This window comes from Sphaerodactylus townsendi, linkage group LG09 (genome assembly GCF_021028975.2).
Source record: "Sphaerodactylus townsendi isolate TG3544 linkage group LG09, MPM_Stown_v2.3, whole genome shotgun sequence".
NCBI lineage: Eukaryota > Metazoa > Chordata > Lepidosauria > Squamata > Sphaerodactylidae > Sphaerodactylus > Sphaerodactylus townsendi.
In genome coordinates, this window is record NC_059433.1 from 53,770,693 (window position 1) to 53,794,630 (window position 23,938).

Consider the following 23,938-nt stretch of genomic DNA (forward strand, 5'->3'; position numbering starts at 1 on the left):
TAACCTATTAGCCAATTAAAATTGAGCAGCAATTATATACGACATCTAAGATTGAACAACAGAAATAATGTAACAGTTGATCAAATCATTAATTAAGTTAAATTTAGAGTTAAAAGGTTAAAATTGGCACCTGATCTATAGGCCAGAAAGAGAGGGAGCGGGAGGGCCTGTGATGGTATCCGAAAAGCAGGCCCACCGGGATGGAAAGGATGGATACAGACAGCCTCAGTTGCAATTCCAGCTTCTGTGGGGGGCAGTAGAACCGTGGCCAGGCCCTCCAAAAGCCCGGTGGAATAGCTCTGTCTTGCAGGCCCTGCGGAACTCACCAAGGTTCCACAGGGCCCGAATAGTTGGAGGTAGCGCATTCCACCAGGCACGGGCCAGAGCCGTAAAGGCCCTGGCCCGGGTCGAGGCCAGCCGCATAGTCGCGGGGCCAGGGGTCACCAGCAGTTCTGCCACTGCCGAGCGCAGTGGTCTATGGGGGACATAGGGGGTGATGCGGTCCCGGATAGAAAAAGTGTACTCTAGCAGTAATTTCAGGAATAAACTCCAAACACTTAACACTCAATCCATCATTCTACAGATGCAAGAATTATGGATCTTCTGCACATTTCCCTCCCGCCAGCAACAATTTCTAACTTGAGGAAAGTCTATTCCAAGAATTGCAGGGTCTGTGAGAACTAATAAGGTAAGGAGGCTATAATGGGGAAGAGTGGGGTGGGGAAGAGAAGAAGAAAGTTTCCTCTCTTCCCACATTTGGCTGCACTTGCTGAAGAAAGAAGCAAAAGGGGCAAAAGACTCAACAAGACTGGTATGATTCCAGGAAAAAAAAGTGTAAACAGTTGCTTGTATGGGGTGCTGTGTGGTTTCCGGGCTGTGTGGCCGTGTTCTAGCAGCATTCTCTCCGACGTTTCGCCTGCATCTGTGGCTGGCATCTTCAGAGGAGATCCTCTGAAGATGCCAGCCACAAAGGCTGGCTTAACGTCAGGAAAAAATGCTTCTAAACTACTGACAATATTCCAGGCTCTAACCAATATTCGACCGTGAAAGCCTTCGACAATACAGTTGCTTGTATGTTTCACACACACACACACACACACACACACACACACACACACACACACACACACACACACACACACACACACACACACACCACTCGCTGTAGACTCCTGGACCACATCCCTACTAGAACACTTGGGTCCTGCAATCCTGGAAATAAAGTTTTCAGGAGTCAGAAAAGACTGCTGGGAGGCACTATGGGGAAGATCTGAAACATTCAGCACCTTCTGTGGACAGATCGCTATATCCAATTCATGGAGTTTTGCCACCATGTGCATTTCTGTATTGAAGAAATGATACTTACTTTCTAGTGGCACTCTAACTTTATGTGGACAGCCAGAAAGACTACGATGGTGTGGATACAATCCAGTTACATGTCCTGTGCCATCACATCCTGGGATAGGACATTTGGTCTCCCTCTTTTCAGGCCTAGGTAAGTCTGCAGAAAAAAAATGAAGATATTGCCTGACCGTTGCATTATACCATGCCAACCAGTTTTAAGATGTAGAATGAAGACATAACACAAGCAGCTTTTGGTCAGTGTTAGAGTTAGTTGCAACCAGGAATCTTCTCCGTTATTGTCTTTTCTTATATTAAAATGTGTGGTGGCAATAACATTTGCATCACAGATCAGCAAACAGCAAACAGAAGTATGCACCCCACCTTCTTACACATTTAAGACTGTGGTATTTTGCATTGATTTATTCTGTCCTGGATTGTTCTGCACTGAACATCTAAAGAAGGATATATTAGCAAACAGACCATAACAATGTTTTTTTTTAAATTTTAACAATGTTCAGCAGAACATTTAATTTCACAATAGTTCTGGCTGTAATAGTTATAAAGAAGTCATAGTCTGAACATGGACAATGATTTTTACTAAATGAGTTACAGAGGATTGTAATGGTGGTGGGGGGGGAATGGAACACTACAAGGGCCTTTTGTTTCTCTCTCTATGTATGTACATCACATACAGATGCACTAGAGACCCATGCATAACAATGAACAATTTTATTTTCAGAGATTTAACTTCTAGAGAACTGAGGGAAGGGATGAAATCTCAAAAATTCTATTGTACAGCTTTTTAAAAGGTATCCAACATTTCCAAAGAAAGGCAAAGTATTGGTAGCAATTTTCTAGAGGCAGCTAGCAGAAAACAGGGACCAGCCATCACAACCAAGTAAAATGAGGACACATAATACATTTTTGAAATGAAATTTACATTTATTATAATCTATCATTTTGTCAATACTTATCAGTTATTTTAACTGTATACTTGTTTTCTTGAATATGAACCATGTGGCATAGTTATTAGAGCAGAGCAACCATTAGGATCTACATATGCTTTGGAGCCTGTTCACCAACTATGATATTTTTATGTAATACAAGACCTAGCAAGGAGCCTGCAAATACATGGATTCATTGCCAAACCCACAGATAAATATACACTCATAGGTTTCCCCTCCTGTACCCAATTCGGTCTATTAAGTATCTAGCTGTTATTCAGAATTTCTCCATAATTTCTCTTCCACCCAAGTAGCTCCACAGCCTCTGCCCTTGTAGGTAGTAGATAGTAGGTAGCTCCCACAATGAGGCTTGACCAAAGACATGTGGGGTCACATGTACCCGGATGTACAACATCCTGTCATGTGGGGGGGGGCGCAAAATCATCCCCATCCTCCCCCCGTGCTGACTCAGCTCCTGGGTTTGCATGGGAAAGGAGGGGTGTGTCATGTGGGGGGTGATTTTGCACCACCCATGCCTTCCCCACACCCCCATGGCTCCCACCAGGGAGGAGGAGATGGCACCCTCCCCCTTCCCTCCTTGGCCATCCCCAGCTCTGCCAGGCTACTCCTTCAGCCAGCAGAAATGTGAAATGCCTTGCTCATCCTCAATAAAAGCCAATAGAATATTGTTCTTGCTCCTACTGAAATTAGGAGAGCGAAAAATGTTCTTTCCATCCAATTTCTTAATTTGAACTAAGCAGAAGGATGAGGCTTCTTGTAAAAAAAGGAGCCACAGCTAGCTAACCTTTGAGGGCCAAATTCACCTGCTTGTGATGTGGAATGCAATGCTGCACCCAGGAAAGTCATCAGAGTCTAACTGTTCATAGAAGTGTAACTGACACAAACCTTGAGAAGAGTCACAGCATTCCATGGAAAGTGTGCTGTGCAGGAGTCATGGAATCACTTATTAGAAGCCCACAATTAACTGTAACTAAAGAATGCAATACTCAACTTGCTAAACTGCCAGTTAAAATGCAAAACACGGTCACCATGAAATTTAAGAGCAAATTATCACCAGAGGTTGAAATAAATGTGCAAGCTACTAGAAGTAAATAAAGTGAACTCACGCTTGTTATTATAAATCAGTCTCCCACCAAGATCAATTAATTTGGTTTGTCTTCTTTCACCAGTAACAGTAAGATGCTCTAGGAGGAACCTGTCCAGCTCCTTGTAAGTACTATGAAAGATGTGACCCTGCTCTGCCTGCAGGGCTATTGCTTGTTCTAACAAACTCAAATTTTGCTTTGTTTTGTCCAGGTCGAAGGATAGTTCTGTGTTTTCTGACAAACGCTCATCTTCCTCGCTGTCTGGAAATGTATTCTGGATTCTGCTGCTGAACAGTTCGACCTGGGACTCCCGGGATTCTTGCAGCCCTGTTTCTGTATCACAAACCATTTCAGAGTTCTCAAAATCTGTTCCTTCACTTTTGATTCCTGGTGCTTTTACGACATCTTGCTGATTACATCCTATTAGATATTCTTTATTTAGTGGAAGTTTTAAGCTTGTCTCTTCAGAGAAGTTGGAGGAACTATCCCATTCATTGTCCAGAATTTCAGAACTGCTTTCGTTTTCCTCAGAGGAACAGTATTGTGAATCAGAAACACCAATTCTATCGTTCTCTGCTGATGAGTTAATCATGTAGCATTCATCAACATTGCCATTTTTGATTTTTAAGGATTGACTGCTATTGTCCTTTAGTTTGTCATTCTCTGGTTGATTTGGTGCATTTTTTAAGCTAATTAAAGATTTGAACATAAGGTCCTGGTAGCTAGTATAATTGTCCTTTTGATGAACATTTTCTTGCACATTTAGATTAGGGCTAGTGTTGGCTGGTGTTGTAATGTTTTCTTCTGTGTGAGGTATGGAGGGGAGAAAGCACAAAATTAAAATACTGTACTTCTACTGAAAAACATTAACCATAATTCACTTATTTATAACTTAGCCATATTTACATGAGTGAGGCTGGTCCAGTATAAATGATATAAAACCAGATTTACTGTTTGTCATAATCTGTTTCATGAACATACTATATCAGGAATCATATTAACAGAACAGTGCTATATAGTATATAATAGTTTTTTTTAAATCACAAAGGTCAATTAAACAACCAACCTGTTATGTTGTAAACACATACAAAGAAGATCCATGCAATTTGATCATCTCACAAGTGGATCAATTTCAGTAAGTGTGATTCACATGTCATTATGGTTCATGAACAAGTATAATTCACATGTGAGCATGAAAAAGCACATGTTTAAGATCTGTGCTTAAAGGTGTGTTAATTTAAGCATTACTGGGAATGAGGAGAGAAAGTACTCAGGCCATGCATATTTTATAGTGTGATAGCTGCATCCATGTATTAGTTGCATATTGTGCTATCATTTTCCAGTCTGGAAGATTAATTTAGGTGATTAGAGATTGCTATAGCACAGTGATAGTGAAACAAGATGGTACAGTATGATCAGTTCCTACATGGAGCTAGGAATCTGTTTAGAAGTTCTATCATGGCAGAATAAGGCTGCATCGCACCTATTAGCACTTTATACTGAAGTCAGGCTTTCATATTCAGTTGCAAATACACAGTCTCTGTTTGCCTGAGCTCCATGCTGCACCTCAGTACACAGGGAATGAGGGAGGGTAGGTGGGCTGCAGTGTGAAAACAACTGTGCTGTGAAGTCCAAAAAAGGACCTGCTGTTCACTGGAGTTATACTGTCTTGATTCTTGGAAGCATTATTCATTTACCTTTGTTGTAACCAAGGCTCATTCCGCACATGCAGAATAATGCACTTTCAAACCACTTTCACAACTGTTTGCAAGTGGATTTTGCCATTCCACACAGCTTCAAAGAGCACTGAAAGCAGTTTGAAAGCATTATTCTGCATGTGTGGAATGAGCCCAAGAGAATGAGCTGTGATCTGCTCCAGATCTCATCTGAGCCAGAGATAAACCACAATCACTCAGCATCAAGATACCCACTCTCCCATTTCATTGTAGGGATGATAACAGTGGTCTACCTTATAAATTATTATTATGTGCTTTAAAAACTGATAGTGCTTTATCAACAGTAAGGATTAGTATTTCATAGAAATTTTACAAAACGCATACTTTGGGTCACTCTTGGTTTAATAAAAGAGCTTAATTATGAAAACTATATAGTAACCAAGTTCCAAATAGCCACAGCAGTTACAACACTAAAAAGTACATTAGATTACAAGAAGAAAAACAGATTTTGGGGGTAATGAATAGATTTTCTAAAGAACTGAGAAAAACATGTGTATCCTGTGTTTAAGAAACAATATTTTCTTTGAAATCACAGCGGGAAACAGTAGGTAGTAAAGGCTACAGGAAAGGGCGTCAAATGCTGAAAGACAATAAACCCTTTTGTGTCTCTTTTAATTTTTTTCTAAACATTTTCTTTTCTGACAAGGACACTCAAACATACATCTCCATCATCTTCCTTTCTGGTAATTATCTCCCTAAAATCAACACTGGTCTGCCAGGATCAAGTAAATATTACCATAGTAACTAAAAGCATTTTTGGATGAAGGGAAGAATTTAGCCACAACACTGGCCCCTTCAATAATGCTGATTATAGGGTGCATTCTTTTGTTGGGATATATTCAACATAAACTGGAACGTTCCACGTTTTACTTCCTAGAGGGGAAAAATGAGATAAACAAGCTTAAAATAAAGAAGATGGTCTAATCCTTTGCAAAAATCTGTCAGACCAACTCCAGGTTTAAATAATAAATTAAATATTATCTAAAAATGCAAATGAAGTTTTCTCTCAACCACAGTGAGCTATTAAGAGAAAGTGAAAAGGGTTATGATAATTTCAAAGTATTATCAACTACCGAAAACAAATAAAAAGCATTTTCAGCGAATATGTCCAATTCATTGAACTATTCTCTCAATCCACTTAACTACCCACATGTGTACAATAATGATTTATAGACATTATACCTAATTATGCATATTTGGGCTATGGTGGAGTGCCTAACAAAAGCTCTAGAAAGCAACAATTACCTCTGTTGCTTAGTTACATAGTTTAAAATATTCCTATTAAGTGCAGATTATTGTGGAAGGGAGGAGGAGGACACAAATGCACATGTGCCACCACAATGCATTTCACTTTACGGCTGCCAAACTGTTAGCATTTTGGGTCATTTCCAGTTTACATAATTGTCTGGTTCAACTGTTTGTTATACATTAAAAGAAAATATTTATTAATTCTCATGCTTTTCCTTCAGGAAACTGGACCCATACCAAAAAAGAAAATGGCCTTTTGAACTATTTACAGTGAATTCTTCATTTGTTGCTTGGGTTGAAAGCTCCAGTACAACTTTAGTTTTAGAAGTTGCACTATCATGGATTGCTTTCTTATGAGCAAAAGTTTGCAGTGTTATTCAAGTGGTGCAAGTACATAAGTTCCAGAATGGTAACAGCTATGTCATGTGTAACCCAGAGTCCACTAGGGGAGCTAAAGAGTTGGGATATTCCCATATAAGGAAGAAAAGATGCAATTCTCCCAGATTTGTTGGAAAGACTGAAGCTGTAGGTAGTTCACCTCAGAAGGACTCCAACTTTTTAAAGAACTATATATTGATATTCTAGATGTGAGAATATTTGTATTTGACTGGTGAAAGGGGGATTGTGATTATATTGATTGGCTAATAGTTTGTATCAGTGGCATAGCTATGGAAAATGGAGCCCGGGGAAACTCCAAATTTTTCACCCCCCAACTATGGGCCCCCTGTACCACGCCCCTGCCCCCTCCAGCTCAACTTAGCTGGCGGCTGGTGGGGTGAGGGGGAAGGAGGAGGGGTGTGGCTGGGTCTTGGCACGACATCAGCCAGCCTGGTGGGCTGTGGGTGTGCTCTCCAGAGAGACAGAGAGCACGCTCACAGCCCATGAGGCCGGCCAACGAGCGCAGACCTCGTCCTGGGCAGTGCTTGCACATCGCACCCAGGTCCAGCCACGTCCTCCTCCTTCCCAGAAGTGTGGGGGGTAATTTTCCAACCCCCACATGACCCAATGGGGAAAATGTCCCTACATGTCCCCGTTGCAGCTATGCCTATGGTTTGTATTTTGGTTTTCTGTTATGAATGTTGCAATGGATGTTATATGAATTCTCCCAGATTTGTGGGAGAGCCTGAAGTTGTTAGGTTGTTCACTTCAGAAGGACTCCAAATTTGTCATGAACTATACATTGATATTCCAGGGCTATTGTAACCTTTGAAGAGAAGAACAGATGGCTCAGCAAAGGCAAAGCAAAGCTGCAAGTCTATCCATCTCTGAGGGACCCAGCTACACAAAAGCCAGAGTCTGCTAGTCTATTTGAGCACAACAGGCCTGAACCGTTATATGTTAATTACTGTTTTCTATATTTGATTGCTGTTCTGTACATTATTTCTTATGAAAGGAGAAAAGAAAGAACAAGTTGGAAAATTATTTACTGTAATTTTTGTAAGCGTTGGGTGTCACAGGTATCAAAAAGTGAACTCTTAGTTTTCAATTGAAAATATCCCTCTTGGAATTAAATTGGATTACATCATGCACTACGGGTAAACTGTGGGTTCTATATGTTCTCTTTGCAGCCTCTTCACCAGGGTGCATATGGTTCATAAGATTTCATTATTATATTTTTTTCATTTATTAGAAATATTTGACTTGGTTTAATGGTTAAACTAAGTCCTTCTCAATAACCCAGAGAGATCTGCATGATACAGTCATGTTTATTTCTTAATTTCAACGTGGGGTACTTTCACTCAAGGCCAAATTACTGTAGCTTCTATTGGACAGCTCCCATAAAGATGAGCAGGAAGCCAATTGTACTTGATATACCTGCTTTGATGAGGCTGTTATCATCTTGCAGTTCTATATTGTCTTCATTTTCCCCCTTGCCTTCCACACTGGGACTGTAGTGACGGGGCTTCATTAACAGAGACTTTCGTTTGTTGACAGCAACGCCCAAAATTTGCTCTTCAGCTTTTCTCTTCTTAGCCATGGAACTTTTGAAGGCACTGCATTTATGCAAAAATATTAGTAATGTAATAACATGAAAAGTAAATATGTTACACAGACTTTCTTACTTTCAAAATGAGACAACTGAGCTAATATGATCAGACAGTTGGGTCTTTTCTGTGTGAGTATAAAGCTAAAGAGCAAGACACAGCCTCCATCCATGTTTCCATTGTTATAAAAAGTCTGCTTTTAAAAAAGAAGCTTCAAATCATCCTTAATCCTGAGTAAACATATGTTAATCTAAACTCTGTTCTGTACTAAACTATATCCACCCAGGAAGGGATAAGAAAAGATTTACAGTGGTTTGGTAATCCTCAAAAATAGCTAATGTGAAAATTATACTAGCAGTTACATAAGTCAAGTTTGTCTGTTATTCTCAGATGGGTATGGTTAGAGAATATCAGTTTGAGCACTTTGTTTCTATTTTCCATCTTCATGCGTAAATGGACGAGGCTTTATACATAGCTTAGATGGATGAAACTGAACTTTCAGTTCAAAGCTACATTTCTACATCTTTTTTACTTTTTTGTCTTGTTGATCTATGAAATAGGAACCTAATGCTGGCAGATATTGTTTGCTCACTGAATAGTTAGTAGAATTAAATAGCTGCATATTCATTACACTGTAGTCCAATGAGCAGAGTATAACTGGACCTGAGAGACCTGGTATAAATGTATACCTCAGTTATAAATGCAAAGATTGCCATTGGCATCCATAAAATGATTAGAATTTTGACCTACTCCATAAGTGTATGAACAAAATTAAAATTTTAAGAATTTGAAAATACAAAAAACATACAAAGTATAAAGTAATACTGAACTCTATACATCTACATACACATATATCCATGTAGACTAAATTCTTGCCTTTGCAAATATAGTTGGATTTAAGTCCATTTCAGTTCTGGTATCTGCTCTGTACTCAAGTATAGCCATTCAATCTGGAAAAAAATATCTTAACCCTAATACTATAGGTATAATTAGGCATAATCTCACAGTAAAACACAAAACACCTAACTAAATGATAGTGGGACACTTCTAAATCATATAAGCTACAGCTAGGTCTTCAGACTTTAAGAGAGCTGACTATTTGAACATGGATGAGGTACTGTTCTAATCAATGCCCTAGTAATATTTTGTGTCATAACATATTTTCATGAAACCTTCATGAGGGATTCCATGAGACATGATATGGTGGGCCAGCATTCTTTAGAAGACCAGCAGTCTCCTTTCTAGAGTGTTTTGAAAGGGAGAACACAACCAGAGGAATATTGGTATGCTAACCAATTGATTGTATCAAAAATGGAAAAATCTGCTAGAGGGCTGAGGTTTAATAGGATCATTCAATGTATCCACTCCCCATTGGCCCACTGAACTGAGCTGGTTTGGGTTAGCTGCCAGACTGAATAACAAAAAGGAATCACTGTGGGGCCAGTATGGGCAGAATCATTCAGGTGGGAATGTCTGATGATCAGTATATTCCTAAGAGGTCACATAACCTGCTGTAAACTTTTATGCTTTCACATTTTTATAAACAGTATTCATTGCCTGTAGTTCTCTTCCAGTTATGCCATATGAATAACAGCATTTATATTATATCTGTCACAGATGAAAAATTGCAATTATGGATCAGTGTAATCCATTCATTGGTTGCTGGACCCCAGCTCCCCCAGGGAGCACCACAAATCTACATGATGCCCCTGGTTGCTAGATTTTGCATTTGGCTCATTGATCTAGCTAAAAGATTTGCTAAAATCCCTCTCCAGTCAGCTCCCTGTTGGTTACACATATTATGAGGCTCAATAGCATAAATTAATCCTTCCAAGGTAACTTATGTGCACTAAATTGGCTCCAGTCCTGATTGTTTTGGATGGTAGCATATGACTAACTTAAGCTTTTTTGCTTTTTTAAAATGCATTTTGGCAATGCATCTTCTTGGCAACCCACCATTACAAATATGAAGGACACAGAAACAAATGTGAAGATTTGCACTGCTTTAAAAGTCACAGTATAACCAATATGTGTCTTAAATAGAAATCTCTTTTGATCTGTTACAATACTGCTCAGAACCAGACAGCACAGCAGTGCATACTTTTCAATAGTTCTATATACATTCAGTGTAATTTGTACAGAACCTGCTTGCAGCAAACTGAATACCATCATCTGGTAATCACCTCTTTAGTAAATGATGCCCATGTACACATTTTAAGGGTATGCAATGTACACTATCCAAAACTCTATCCAGTGTACACATACAAGTGACTGCCTATGTACTTTAATGTTGGCTCACACATTCAAAAGGGCAGTCTTTACTTTTGTGAGATTCCAAGAGATATTGGCTCTTCTGTACGCATACTGTAACTTCTGTATCGGGGCTGACACATTCTTATTTATGTAGTCTTGTAATTGTCCAAGTCCAGGATAGATATATAAGGGTGAAAATTCAGGTAGTCCCCCTTATATTCTATAAGGAGTGGAATAAGAATGGAAGACAGCCCACAATAGCTGTATGATACTAAAATACAAGGGAAACTGGGATGTGCGGTTTCAGTATTTGAGCCAACATAGGTTACGCTGCTGGTCTAAGACTGTGGAGACTGGGGATCACAAACTCATTCAGCTATGAAACCCATTGGGAAACTTGGAACTGCTGCTTTCTTTTGCAGGGTTACAGTGGAGATAAAATACTAATGGAAGGGTCGCATATACTTTCCTAAGTTCCTAAAAAAAGATATGTGGGGTAAAAATGAGAGAGAGAGAGAGAGAGAGAGAGAGAGAACGAGAACATTATAGTTCTCCATTTTAGTGGTATCTAGGGTCCATGAGAGTATGGATGTGGCAATACTTTGCCAGAAACACACAATTTGTATAAGACAGTACTAGGGTGTGGATTCCGCAAGAGCCAAGCCAACATCCCCCCCTCAAAAAAAAAAAAACTATTGGCATTTTTCAGTTTTTTTCACCTTAGACAAGATGGTGGCAATTTAAATGGAGTCAAAAAGCAGACCCCCAAACTGTGGTGAATTTTTTCAGCATATCAGGCTGCTTTGGCCTGCTGCCATTGAAGGGGGGAATCATCTCCCCATCTCCCTTATTTACCTGATAGCAGCGTCCAGACTCCACCCAGGACTCAGATGCAATTAGTGACAGAGCTGCAAGCCAACTTAGCCCAGCTGAAACCAGCCGCTTGCTGCCTCTGGGCTCTGTACGGGCTCAGAGGTGGCATGTAACACAGCTGCAATCTAAGATCACCTGATCCTGGTGTGTTGCTCTGCTCAGGCCATCCAATACCTCCAGGCTCCATGTGGGGCTTGGAGGCGGCTCTGCCCCCATTGGAACTGACAGTCAAGATATGTGGGGGAGATGGGAAGGGAAAAGGGGGGCAGTAAAACGCAGATTCAGGTCTAACAGATCCAAATTTTTTCAAGAATCCTGATATTCCCTGATATGTCAATCGACTCCCAAAATAAACTAAAATTGCTAAGTGGCTGAAAATCTTTATATGTCCTTTAGTACCTTCATTGGATAAGAATACTGGTAACAAGATACATTAGAATTTAATTCTGCAGTAATGAGGCAACATGACTAACCCATATTTCTTCTATTTCCTTCAAAGTCATCAACCAGTGTAGTCAATCTGGCCCCATATTAAATACCTTGTGGAGCTGGGTGGCATGAACATCTGCCTTAAGAAACTAAAAACTAAAAACATTGTGAGCTGCTTTTAAAGAGGTCTCTGAAGAGGCAGCTCATAAATGCTTAAAATACATAAATAAAACATTTATAGTTCACTATTAAAACTTATTATTCTTAACATAGGGCAAAATATAGTATATATAGTAATAAGTAGTCAGTATGGAACATTTTCTAAAAATGCCCATAATCCCCATATCTGTTATCCAGTACTATGCATACCAAATAGCTGCCTGTGACGAATACAGACACATAGGCACATTCAGGCAAGCAGAATGTTGAGAGCCCAAAGGGCACTCTGAGGGACTAAGTTAAGATTACTTATGAGAGTAGGGATCGAAAGGAAAGAGAACAGGAGTGGATTTGAAGTTTCTGTCAGAGACAGAATTTGGAACCAAATCCATTTCAATATATTCAACCTCAGGTCAAGACAGGATTCTCATGAGAGTGTGGAAGGAAAGCAGTCTGGAAAATCTAGTGAAAGTCTTCTAAGAAAAGCACAAGAATTCATTCATTCATTCATTCATTCATTCATTCATTCATTCATTCATTCATTCATTCATTCATTCATTCATTTAACTAATCAACCATCCATACCAGGAAGCCTGTGAATGTATCTTTTGAGATAGGCTAAACTCCAGCAAAGAAACTGTATTTACCATAGCCTGTACTTAATTTGAAAATATCTGTTGAACTTGCCTGATTAAGATAACATATGTATAAACGCTAAGGATTCGAATGTTGAACAACGAACCCTCAGTCAGTGAGGGAGTCCTGCTCTCCAATTGGAGGGAGTTTGTCATCCCGACATTTGAAACCCCCAGCCTGCTGTTCTGCAGGCCCTCAGAAACCCCCCAAAGAGACAAAGTGCCCAGCAGCCTCCTCCCACCCCCACCCCACCCCCTGCAGGCCCTCAGAAACCCCATCCAAAGAGACAAGCCAGGCTGTGGAGCAGCTGCTCCCCACCCAGCAGCCTCCTCCTGCCCTCCCAAACACAGCCACATTCCCCCCTCTCACCACCCCTAGCCACCCTTTGCCACCCTTCCCCACCCCAATACTAACCTTCCAACCCCTCCCTACCCCTAGCGTTACCTTTAAATCCCCACCCCAAGCCTCGGCTTGCCACTCTCTCCACCAATACTAACCTTCCAACCCTTCCCACTCTAATACTCATCTACCAAACCTTCCCCACATCAAGTCTTACCTTGCCACCCTCCCCACCAGAAGCCTCACTTTTCTGACCTCCCCCCCACCCAGAGTCACAGTTCCCCCTACCCCAATCCACTACCCCAAGCCTAACCTTACCACCCTTCCTCCATCCCAAGCCAATCCTCTCCACCCTCCCTCTATCCTCACCTTCCCTCCTACCCCAAATCACATCTCTGCAACCTCTTCAACCCCCAAGCCACAGACCCAGAACCAGGAAAGTGGCAAGTGTCACAACAAGAGCAAGGAGTGGCTACAGCCCCATTAAATACCATTGCAGGGGGAGATGCTTCCTGTTACCCTTTACTAGGGCCCATTGCATCTCCCCTGCAATGGGCTTTGCTGCTAGTGTGTATGTGATTGTATCTAAATTTATATCTATATTTATCCCTTGCCAATCTCTTGTTTAGTTCTTATATATGCATATATGTGCATGTATATTTCCCTTGCCAATCTCTTGTTTAGTTCCTGTAAATAAAACTTTTGTCTGTTTATCTTTTTTTCAAAAGTACAATGCCCCTTGTGCTTTAATTTCAGGGTCAGACAGCAACAGAAACAGGATATTGGTCTTTAATATACAGAACATATTCCTCTGTCATTATAGAGCAGTTTATTATTCTTTTAGTTATTATTATCCATTTTCATTTTAAACAAAGGTGGGGAAATCAAACTATGCTACCTCACTATTAACAACAGTGGGAAACTACTCAGTGAAACTCACAGTGAACGTTAAAGTTTTTTTGGCGGGAAAGTTCCCTGAGAGCCCTTTTCTAGGGCAGGACAGAGGAAGGCATCATACTGCCCACTGTAACAACTTTCTAGGTAACAGTAAAGGTAGTCCTCTCTGCAGGCACCAAGTCAGTGACCCATCGGGTTATATGACATCATAATATTTGCTAGGCAGATTATTTTTAACAGGGTGATTTGCTATTGCCTTCACCAGTTGTCTAAACTTTGCCCTCAGAAAGCTGGGTACTCATTTTACTGACCTTGGAATAATGGAAGGATGAATCAACGTTGAGCTGGCAACAAGAAACTGATTTCTGTCAGGACTGAACTCTAGTCATGAGCAGAGCTTTGATTGTAATACTGCATTCTGTGCCATGCAGTTCCTACTTTCTACTTACCACTATTCCACAGATCAATTCACCACATGTGGAAAGTGGTGGTTTTAACTCTTCTCTTGGAAGGAAAAATCCTGACCCACAGATGAGAGGGGTGGGCTAGCCATTCAGGCTTCATGCAGGCTCATTCATCACGGGCTGATGTGGACCACACTTACACAAGTGCCTCTTCCTTGGCTCACTTTAAATTAGCACACCTCTGCTACACTGGCAGTTCAGGATTGCCAGAATGGGCTGATAACTTATTTTTACAGCAATTCCTGTTTGTACATGGAATAGGAGAGGTTTTTGCATCTATTGAGAACACAAACTATTGTTACAGTGAAAAGATTGTATATGTTTCTTATGCTTATCAGTTTTGATGAGTCATTATAAAGACATTAAAGAATGGGTTATGTTTGGTTTGGGTTTGGGTTGGTTCGGATTTTGATCAAACTACACATTCCTACTGTTTTGAGGACTTGGTAAAAAGTCAGATATCAATAAAATAAATATATAAGGGATCAGGATGTTTGAAAGTTTTTTCCGCTTCTGAGAAGCATGCACACACATTTGCAAAGATATGTCAAGCTGTAGTTTGTCAAACAGTAAGCCTATAATTTAGCTCCTCTATTACCCATCTCATAAATTCAACTGCTAATAGTTTTGTTGCTATTTATCAGTGGTCTGCTTGTTGTCATGGAACACTGGTTCAACTGTCAAGGTTACTGGGTAATCTGAGACTCATAAAAAGGGAGAAGATTTTTATGAATCAGGGGACAATATAACTCATTCTTTCAGTATTAGTTATAAGCAGACCTTTGAGGGAAAAAGTAGTTAAAATACACTGTTAGGCTAGTTAAGAATGTTGTTGTTGTTGTTGTTGTTCTGGATACAGAAATGACACCCACAGAGACAAAAGATAAGGCTTGAAGATGCTAAAATTTGCTGTGCCAACAAATTAGCACTTGCGATGGAATGGCCCACTTCCTTTCCCAGTGCAGCATCACACAGCATGACTTTGTGGCACCATTGTGGGAACACTGTGACATTGATCTGAGGCAAATGCACCAACCTGATTATTTAGAATAGAGATATGAGGCTGCAACCCCTTTAAAGCCTCATAAAGTTCTGTGTAGCCCTGGCAGTTCAAAACTGTCTATGATTTCTACCAGAAGTCTTAGCAATGTCACAGGAAATCCTTTAGCTGAAGATGCCAAGGATTAAACCAGGGGCTTTATTTAAAAGGGCTCTCTATATAAAAATATGGTCAACCACTCAGAGCTCCTGCCGGTTCCTGGATGGAAGCTCAGTATGCAAATTCAATTCTAAGCTTCCCCAACTCTTGCCTGGAAGGATCTGTGTTGCTAGCAAAGGACAGATGTCGACAAAATGGACCTCCATAGAAAATGGACACATATGAATTGTTTATTGCTATAGTATGATTTTAATATTCATTTGTTGCCACAAACAAGTTGTTAAAGTATATCTGCCCTAAGGTCTATTACATTGGATATGCTTACATGTACACAAGAGATACAAAATAAGGCCAAGATTAATGATGCAAAATAGGTAAAGATGTATTGTATTACTCAAATAAAATTCCCTATGTGTTTTGTACAAGATCCTCCTTCAGGGGAATCTGTTGTTAGTCTTGCATTGGTTTTTTTCAAAGAAGAGCATAAATTCAGTTGGCTATTTCCAAATACAGAGCTCTGAAAACAACAAGTTTGCATCTATAATACTGATGTTACCAATAGCTGTTTTAAAATGTATTGTTACTTCCAATATAGCAAATATTGTATTTACCCAAAAGGAAAATGAGAGCCCCCCCCCCCCGCCCCCCGTCTTTACCGGCATGCCATCATGAAAAAGAAAAGTTGTCTTATATTTGCATACAATTTACAACTATTAACAGTAGGGTTTTTTTTTTCATTTTTAAAGTGGTTTCCCAAATTCAGCATCTTTTTTATTTTGAGTAAATATGGTACATATATAATAATAGATTCCTGGGCAACACTTTTGATTCAGGTGGTGCTCTCCAATGGGATAGGTCTACTTGTGGTCAATCACAGAATTGAGACCACACAATAGGATGATATGAAATGATACGATTTGGAGGAGGGTTAAAAAAGAATGAAGAGAAAACCTACTGCCCAACAACATCAATGCTTATTCCATACCAAGGGTGAGCAATTATAGTTCTGAGAAGGAGTTTAGTTTAATCTATGCATAATGACATCAGGGCAAGCAAACTGACCGAACAGAGATGAAAGGCATGCACACAAAGGTTTGGATAGCAATGAAGATAAAAGGGGGATAAAGATTTGCGAACACTAATATTAGGGCAAAATAGCCGAAGAAGAAAGTGGAATAGTGCTGGGAGGGCAGCTATATGTAGTAATTGAGGAGAAGAAGGCACATTATGATGTAACTGAAATCAGGCTCAAATTTCAATATCAAAGGACAATTTCAATTTAAAAATAATATGGGCAGAAGGGGTGGTGATACAGCCTTGCTGAGGAAAGTGAATTTATCAGTTCTCCTAAGAGGAGGATGGGGAGGAATGATAATGCTATTGAGTCATGCTTTGAGGCTGGAGATGTTTCAGAAAGTAAACCAGTGTTATAGGCCACCTGACCAAAAGGAATGATTGGACTGTGAAATGACTGAGGAAATAAAAAGAAGCATGTAAAAAGGCCAGAATGATAGGAAGTTGGTAATAACCCAGGAGAAGGCATGCAGCTATAATGAAATCTATGTGTACCTTGAGTTCATTATGAAACATGAGAGGGAAGTGACAAATATCACTGGACAAGCAATCAAGGCCATTCAAGATACACATACTGTAATTAGGATTGATCTATTCCTGTTTATTTTTTACCACAACAAATTCTATTTTTAAAGAATTCTATGTATGTGAACATGCAAGAAATCTGTAATAGAGAAGAATGATTGCTGTGTTTTACTATTACTACTGCCTTTTTTGGCAAAGTTAAGTGGCTACAACAACATTTTGGGGAGTTTATTTCTTTGTTTCCCGCTCAGAATTTGTGTTGAGAGTTGCTCAGCCTCACCAGCACACGGCTATACAGTGGCTAGGATTCAGTTGAATACTGTCCAGCTCCAAAGAAGCACCCTCCGCATGTCAATTTGGCCATACAGTTAACCAGTTGAAGACTTACAATCCTATTCACAACCCGGGTGCCCAGCTGGGGTGCTGCAACCATGCTGCCTCACCACTTCCAAGTGTGGTGGGGAGGCTGTAAAAGTGCAAAAGCCTCCCCGCTGCTGAGCAGACTCTATGGGGCTGTTTAGATTTAAGCTTAAGTACTCTTTAGCTTAAGTACTGTTTAGATTTAAGCTTAAGTACTCTGAACCGACACCAGTGAACAGTAGCGAACAGCCAAGAGAGAGCCAGCTGAAGTTGGTCCCTCCCCCAGGCATACCCCTGCACTGCCCCCACTGTGCCAACAGAGGCGGCATGGGTGCAGGAACGCTGGCACCATGGTTGGCACCACATCCTAGCATCAGAGGAGGGTATTGACAACTGTGCATTGGTGAAATTCTCTTTCCATCAGGGTAAGTGCGCCAGGGAGAGCAAATCCACTGGCATGACTGGCGTGCTGCTCCCATAGCAGATTCTGCCTCCAGGATGGGGCTCATAGGCCATCTCCCTTCATCAAAAAATGTCTCAAGGTGCTTGCCAAGTTTTTCTGCCCATCTAATTTTTTAAAGTTCTATTTATTCAAAAACATTTTAAAGTTTTTATTTTATTTATTTATTAAATAAACAACCCTACCTTTGCTGTGGGTTGCTGTAACATGTGATCTAGGGAGCGAAGAGGCTAAGAGCAGGTGCATTCTGATCTGGAGGAACCGGGTTTGATTCCCAGCTCTGCCGCTTGAGTTGTGGAGGCTTATCTGGGGAATTCAGATTAGCCTATGCACTCCCACACACACCAGCTGGGTGACCTTGGGCTAGTCACAGCTTTCTGGAGCTCTCTCAGCACCACCTACCTCACAGGGTGTTTGTTGTGAGGGGGGAAGGGCAAGGAGATTATAAGTCCCTTTGAGTCTCCTATAGGAGAGAAAGGGGGGATATAAACCCAAACTCTTCTTCTTCTCTTCTTCTACCAAAATCTGGGGATTGTCTATTTTGGTGTGAAACTCAGCTTGTATCCTTCAGTCATGATCTTATCAGTCTACTAATTCTGAGTTCTAATTATTGAGGTAGATTCAACTATGCTCCAAATAGCCCACCTCCAGTTTATGGAGTCTTCTTCCAACTTAAATGGCTCTTCTACTAATGGAAGGCTTAATACTTGAACCAAAGGGAAAGTTGGGGTATATATTTTAATGAATAAATACATAAATTTTGCTCAGCAGAGTGGTAGTTTAGGAATACGATCCACCTCATAGTTCTTCTGCACAGATCAGATGATCAAGTTGTTAAAAACCGAGGTAAGCAATGCTTGGGAACAGCTATCTTGGAATTTAAATCAGAAGCCTTTCCTAGCATTTCCCAAAGAAATGGAGGACATTATTAAATCATAAATAAAAAATGTGTTGAAACTTTTAAAAGAAAGAAACTTTAATTTATAAACTATTGTTAATGTGTGTGTTGCTGATGAGGAAGAAACTGAAGCTTTTATGAAAGTTTCCAGGAAGAAATTAATCACTTACCTAAAAAATGAAGAAAGGTGAAACAAAGAAAGGTGTTAGGAAGAAAGTGGATTCCTTTGAAATGTGGTGTTGGGTGAGAGTTTTACAGGTACTGTGGATGACCAGTAAATGGATTCTAGATCAAATCAAGCCTGAACTGTCCCCAGAAGCTAAATTCTGTCCATACCTGTTCCAATGATGAAGCCAGAAGGTGGCTTGGTAGTTTCTGTTCGAAACAGGATGGGGCTATGGGACATAGGGAGTATCTGGGGACAAGATTCTGGTCATTTTATTCCTCGTTGGCTGGCAAACCCAGCTTACATTCATGAATCATGCTACAGAAAATTAAAATGAGCTTATGAAGTGGGATGGCACACACAGAACACCCCATACAGAAAGTTCTAGCATTTTCTTCCACATTTTCTAGGTGTAGCACATATGTAATATGTTCAGGGTTCTGTGCATACCACTACCCCTTACTTAGGGCCTTTCCCCACTTACCTTAAGCCCTGCGCTACTTGAGGAGAGTAGTGCGGGGTCCCCTGGCCCTCCCCACGAGAGGGGCAGCGACAGCACAGCCGCCCTAACGCTGCTGCTATCGCACCCCCTCAGCGTGAGGCATCCCTGGCGCTCTTGCAAAGGGCGCCTTTTGATGACCCTGCACAGAGTGCGGGGTCGTGGGGACGCCCCGGCGCGCGCCAGGAATGCCGCACGCTGGGAATTGTGCGCAGTGACGGCGGCCGAGGGAAAAGTGGGGAAAGGCCCATAGTCATCACTGCTCACTGTGATGGCAGAGCATAATCTGTGTAAGCAAGTGGTTATCAAGCTTGAAATAGTGATATGTGCCGTTAACTGGAATCTTGACATTGGCCATTTACTAGGATGAGGTTGTTAGAATGACTAGAATTTATCAGAGGTGCAGCCATGGCTTTCAGGAATAGCTAATTAATGAGGGATCTAAAAGCTGGAGAAAGAAACAAGGAAGGTTCCAAAAAGACTACTGACCTATAAAGTTTATTGCTATAATGGTTTATGTTTATAGCTTACTTAATTAATGGTAGTGCAAATGATTGACTTACATGATAAGAGAATTTCAGCATAAACCCTTTATTAGTGCTTCAAGTTATGTTCACTGTAGATGAGTCTCATTAATATTACACATTTCAATGCTCCATGCTGATAACTTCTGTTTAAAGTATTTACAAAAGCAACTTCATATATATCTAAAGATAAGAACAGTCAGACACTCTGGCATACGGTTACTGTTTTATAATGTCCCACATAGAGCTCTATCAGCATTGGTAATGGCTGTGCAGTTTTGCTGATTGGGAGACCGAAATATGATCGGCTACCCATGCAGTTAATGCTACATTGCTTTAACATCAGAGAGCACTTTAGCAAGCAACAGCTGCAATGGTCTCTGACCCAGCCAATCTATACATTCAGCAGGTTCAAGCGATAACACATTATTTTTTACTATACTACTTCGTATCTGTGCTCATCCATGGGAGGGAGGAGTTGCATTACCAGAATTCTTTCCAGCTAACTTTGTACATTCAGAAATGATTCAACGCACACAGACAAAAACATGCCACTTGTACCTGCAGTATTAAGTTCTAATGCATCTATATCATTGGTTCTGATGAATGCAGAAAATGACTCTGTCATGTACTCATTTGGTCCAATTATACTGACAAGGTATAATACAAATTAATGAAGAATAATATGTACACTTAAGCCACTTGTGCTGTGGTTTCAGGGCTCTGTTTGTCACAGATCAAATACTCCTCAGGAGTGTGATTTGCACCCTAAGAGCTGCAGTGTATTGCCAGGTGTCCATTCTAGTACTGCAAGACTACTGACATCCTTCATCATGATTGATGATGTTGGACCGATGCCTTTGGTTGATTATAAATGGGTTGATAGACAGCTGCTACTCCTCAGTTTGGGAATCAGCCTTGTAATAATCATAGACTTCATCTAAGCTTCTTTCACTTGTTATAAATATGTAGATGAAAACCATGAAACATGCTTACATGAAACATTAAGTGTTAACATCACAGATAAACAAGCACTTATAGAACAGAACTGTGGATTAATCTACATGTAAGAAATTTCTTTTTTTATATATAAGTTATAGATGGACAACCTTAGCATGACCACAGGAAATGGCAGGTACTTCATCTATCAATTCGGGGGGGGGGGGATGGGTTATTGACAGCTTTCAGGGGCACCATTTATTCCTTATGAAGTTCCTTATCTCTTTAGGCTCACTGAGGATGAAAAGGTCTTAACTAAATGTGATTAATGAACATGAAGTAGCATCACATACAACAGATTGACTCAATTCAGACATAACATAAAACCATGAGTTTGCCTGTAAGTTGTAAAACTCACACCATCACTTCATCCTTGTTTACCTCAACAAAGATTTTAACAGCCACATTAACAGTGAGTAAATGAAATCATGATTTCATGTTATGTCTGAAATGAGCCAAAATATTTTGACAGATAAATCATGGTGTACTTCAGTCAGAAAAAAATGAAAGCCTTATTAACTTAAATATTATTTTGCTTTAAAATGATTTTTAAAAAATGAATATAAATAAAGAAGAGGACATAAGTCATAAATCAAGCTTTTGCAACACAGCAGCAACTTGATTTATAGACTGATGATGCAAGCCAAAAAATAGCTACCTACTCCTAAGCCTATTGAAGTCAATGAGAAAAAATGTCAGTTCTGTCTCAGAATGCACTGTGCATCTTTTCAAACATAAGGTGAGAATTTGAAACTTAGGCCACTTCTACATGGGCAGCAATGGGTTCATGGAACCTGTTTCTGCTGTTTCTGCTGCTGTCTGCATGGTAGCTGCGTGGGCCAGCCGGGATCGCTGGGATTCTGGAGGCAGAAGGCAGCATGGAACCATGTAACTGAGAAACTCTGTACCTGATAATCCACCCCAGCGGCAGCTACCTACACAGTATTGCAACTGCCTATTAGAGTATCCTGTCTAGTGTCGGACACCTGGGGAATCTGCTATAATGGTGGAAAGAAGGGGGTGTGGAGTGAACACTTCCTGCTTGCCATAATTCATAAGCAGGAAGCGTTTCCAACCCATGTTTAAGGCGAAAAGTAATTAAATTAGTGATTTTCATTAAACCCAGGTTCTGGCCACTAAAAGGGGTTAGCAGCACTTTGGGGGTGAGCTCTGTGGGAGATCCTCTCCCCAAAATACTTTTTAAAAGGGCCTCAACCCATTTTACTTGGCCCATGCAGAATCAGCCTTAGTCAAACTACATGAGATTCACAAGAGTGAGTAAAATGGCCCTGACTCCTTTTTTTTTAATTATGGGAAAGGAGTTTCAAAAGTTCAGGAAGCAAGCATTTGTAACGGGAAGGACAAAGAAGTACTTAACCCTTTCTCCACTTGCAGATTCTCTAACCCTTCCAGATAATTTCCACCTGTTGATTTCAGAAAACACATTTCCAAATACCAGTTTTGAACCCTGCCTAAAGGAGATGTGGGGAGCAATTTGGCATTAAAAATGTTAAAAGCTTCTCTGAAACGACTATTTTTAAAGGATAGAAACAATGTCACGTGTTTTGTTTCCCCACTGAGGAGAAATGTGAGATATAAATGAAGTAAATAAACAAAAGGCATCCAGGAACTGTTTTACATATATGTGTGTTATGTTATGTTATGTGTACACTTAGCTCTTGATTTGAATGAGTTTTTGGTGGCTGCAATTGATAAACCCAAGTCTTTGCATTTGATAAAGGATGCATTTTTCCCCCATGGTCATTCAGCTGAAAACTAAATTTCACTGGGATTCTGGCATGTCCTTGGAATTTCCTTGCTAGAGCACTTTAGAAGCAGAACATGAAGAATTGAAAAAGATTTTTTTTCCTGTGAAGGATTGTTGACATCTTTTAATCTACATAATGTGCTATATACTATTTTATCTAATGCTTTCAGTGACCCAGTAACAACACAAGGGCAAATAAAAATTATGCAGCAAGTTTCAAAACCTGTTTTGTGGTTTGACACATAGAATTCTGATGTGCGTGCCTATGCTGGGGATCTACAGGAATCTCTATCACTCATACAAAAAATGAAGCTCATGCTCTCCTCAAGAGAGGATGTTGTTGCTGACTTTGACGCTTCCTGATGATTGTACTGAACTATTGATGGCCAATGTATAAATAAGTCCACATGAGGATTTCCTCCGTTAGAAAAGGAGTCTCTTGGATATGATCTCTACAAAGTATTAAATATTTAAAAATATTCAAAAATAAAAACATTAAAAAATTACAAAGACAGACAGTTTAGCAAGCAACATTTACTTCTCCACACCCAACCCAAGTATGTAAAAATGTGGGGTCATGGTACACTTATTTCACACAGGAAACTTAATGTAAAAGTCTTAGGAAAGCATTAAATTTCTGGGTGATCTAAACAAATGTCTGACAGGGCTGCATTCCTGTTATCCTCTCTGCTTTTCCCAAGCTTGCTGCTGCCAGTGAAGTTGTTACCATTCCTGTGCAACTTCTAATTCAGCAGATTCTAGGGCACAGGTAGACTGTGCCTTTGTCCTCTGCTTTAGAAATGGGTACAAATCGCAATCCCCCTTTGCCAAGAGAGAACTGATGAATGCCAAGGAGCACTTCAGCCTGCGCCTTTAAATCTGAGCTGCATGCCAGAGACAAAGCCCTGCATATCCCTGTGTGACCATGATGAGCCGGCCTCTGGGGAAGGTTACAGGAAGCTGCTTGAAAGAAAAAAGGCTGACAGCCAGTGCTGGGCCTACTTGCTCCAAAATCATCCTTGCCTCATCCCCTTTCCACCCAGGCACAAATTCAGCAAGTACCATCATATTTTTTGAATATTTGTGTACATGT

General features: G+C 40.3%; 1 protein-coding gene across 1 annotated transcript in view; it reads right to left on the minus strand.

Moving 5' to 3' along the window:
- The window catches only part of ST18 (ST18 C2H2C-type zinc finger transcription factor), a 228,394-nt gene that overhangs the window by 60,470 nt on the left and 143,986 nt on the right, over window positions 1–23,938 (minus strand). The window contains 3 exon segments of the mRNA XM_048507715.1: window positions 1,367–1,501; window positions 3,416–4,198; window positions 8,194–8,372. Of these exon segments, the coding sequence (XP_048363672.1) occupies window positions 1,367–1,501; window positions 3,416–4,198; window positions 8,194–8,372 (1,097 nt within the window).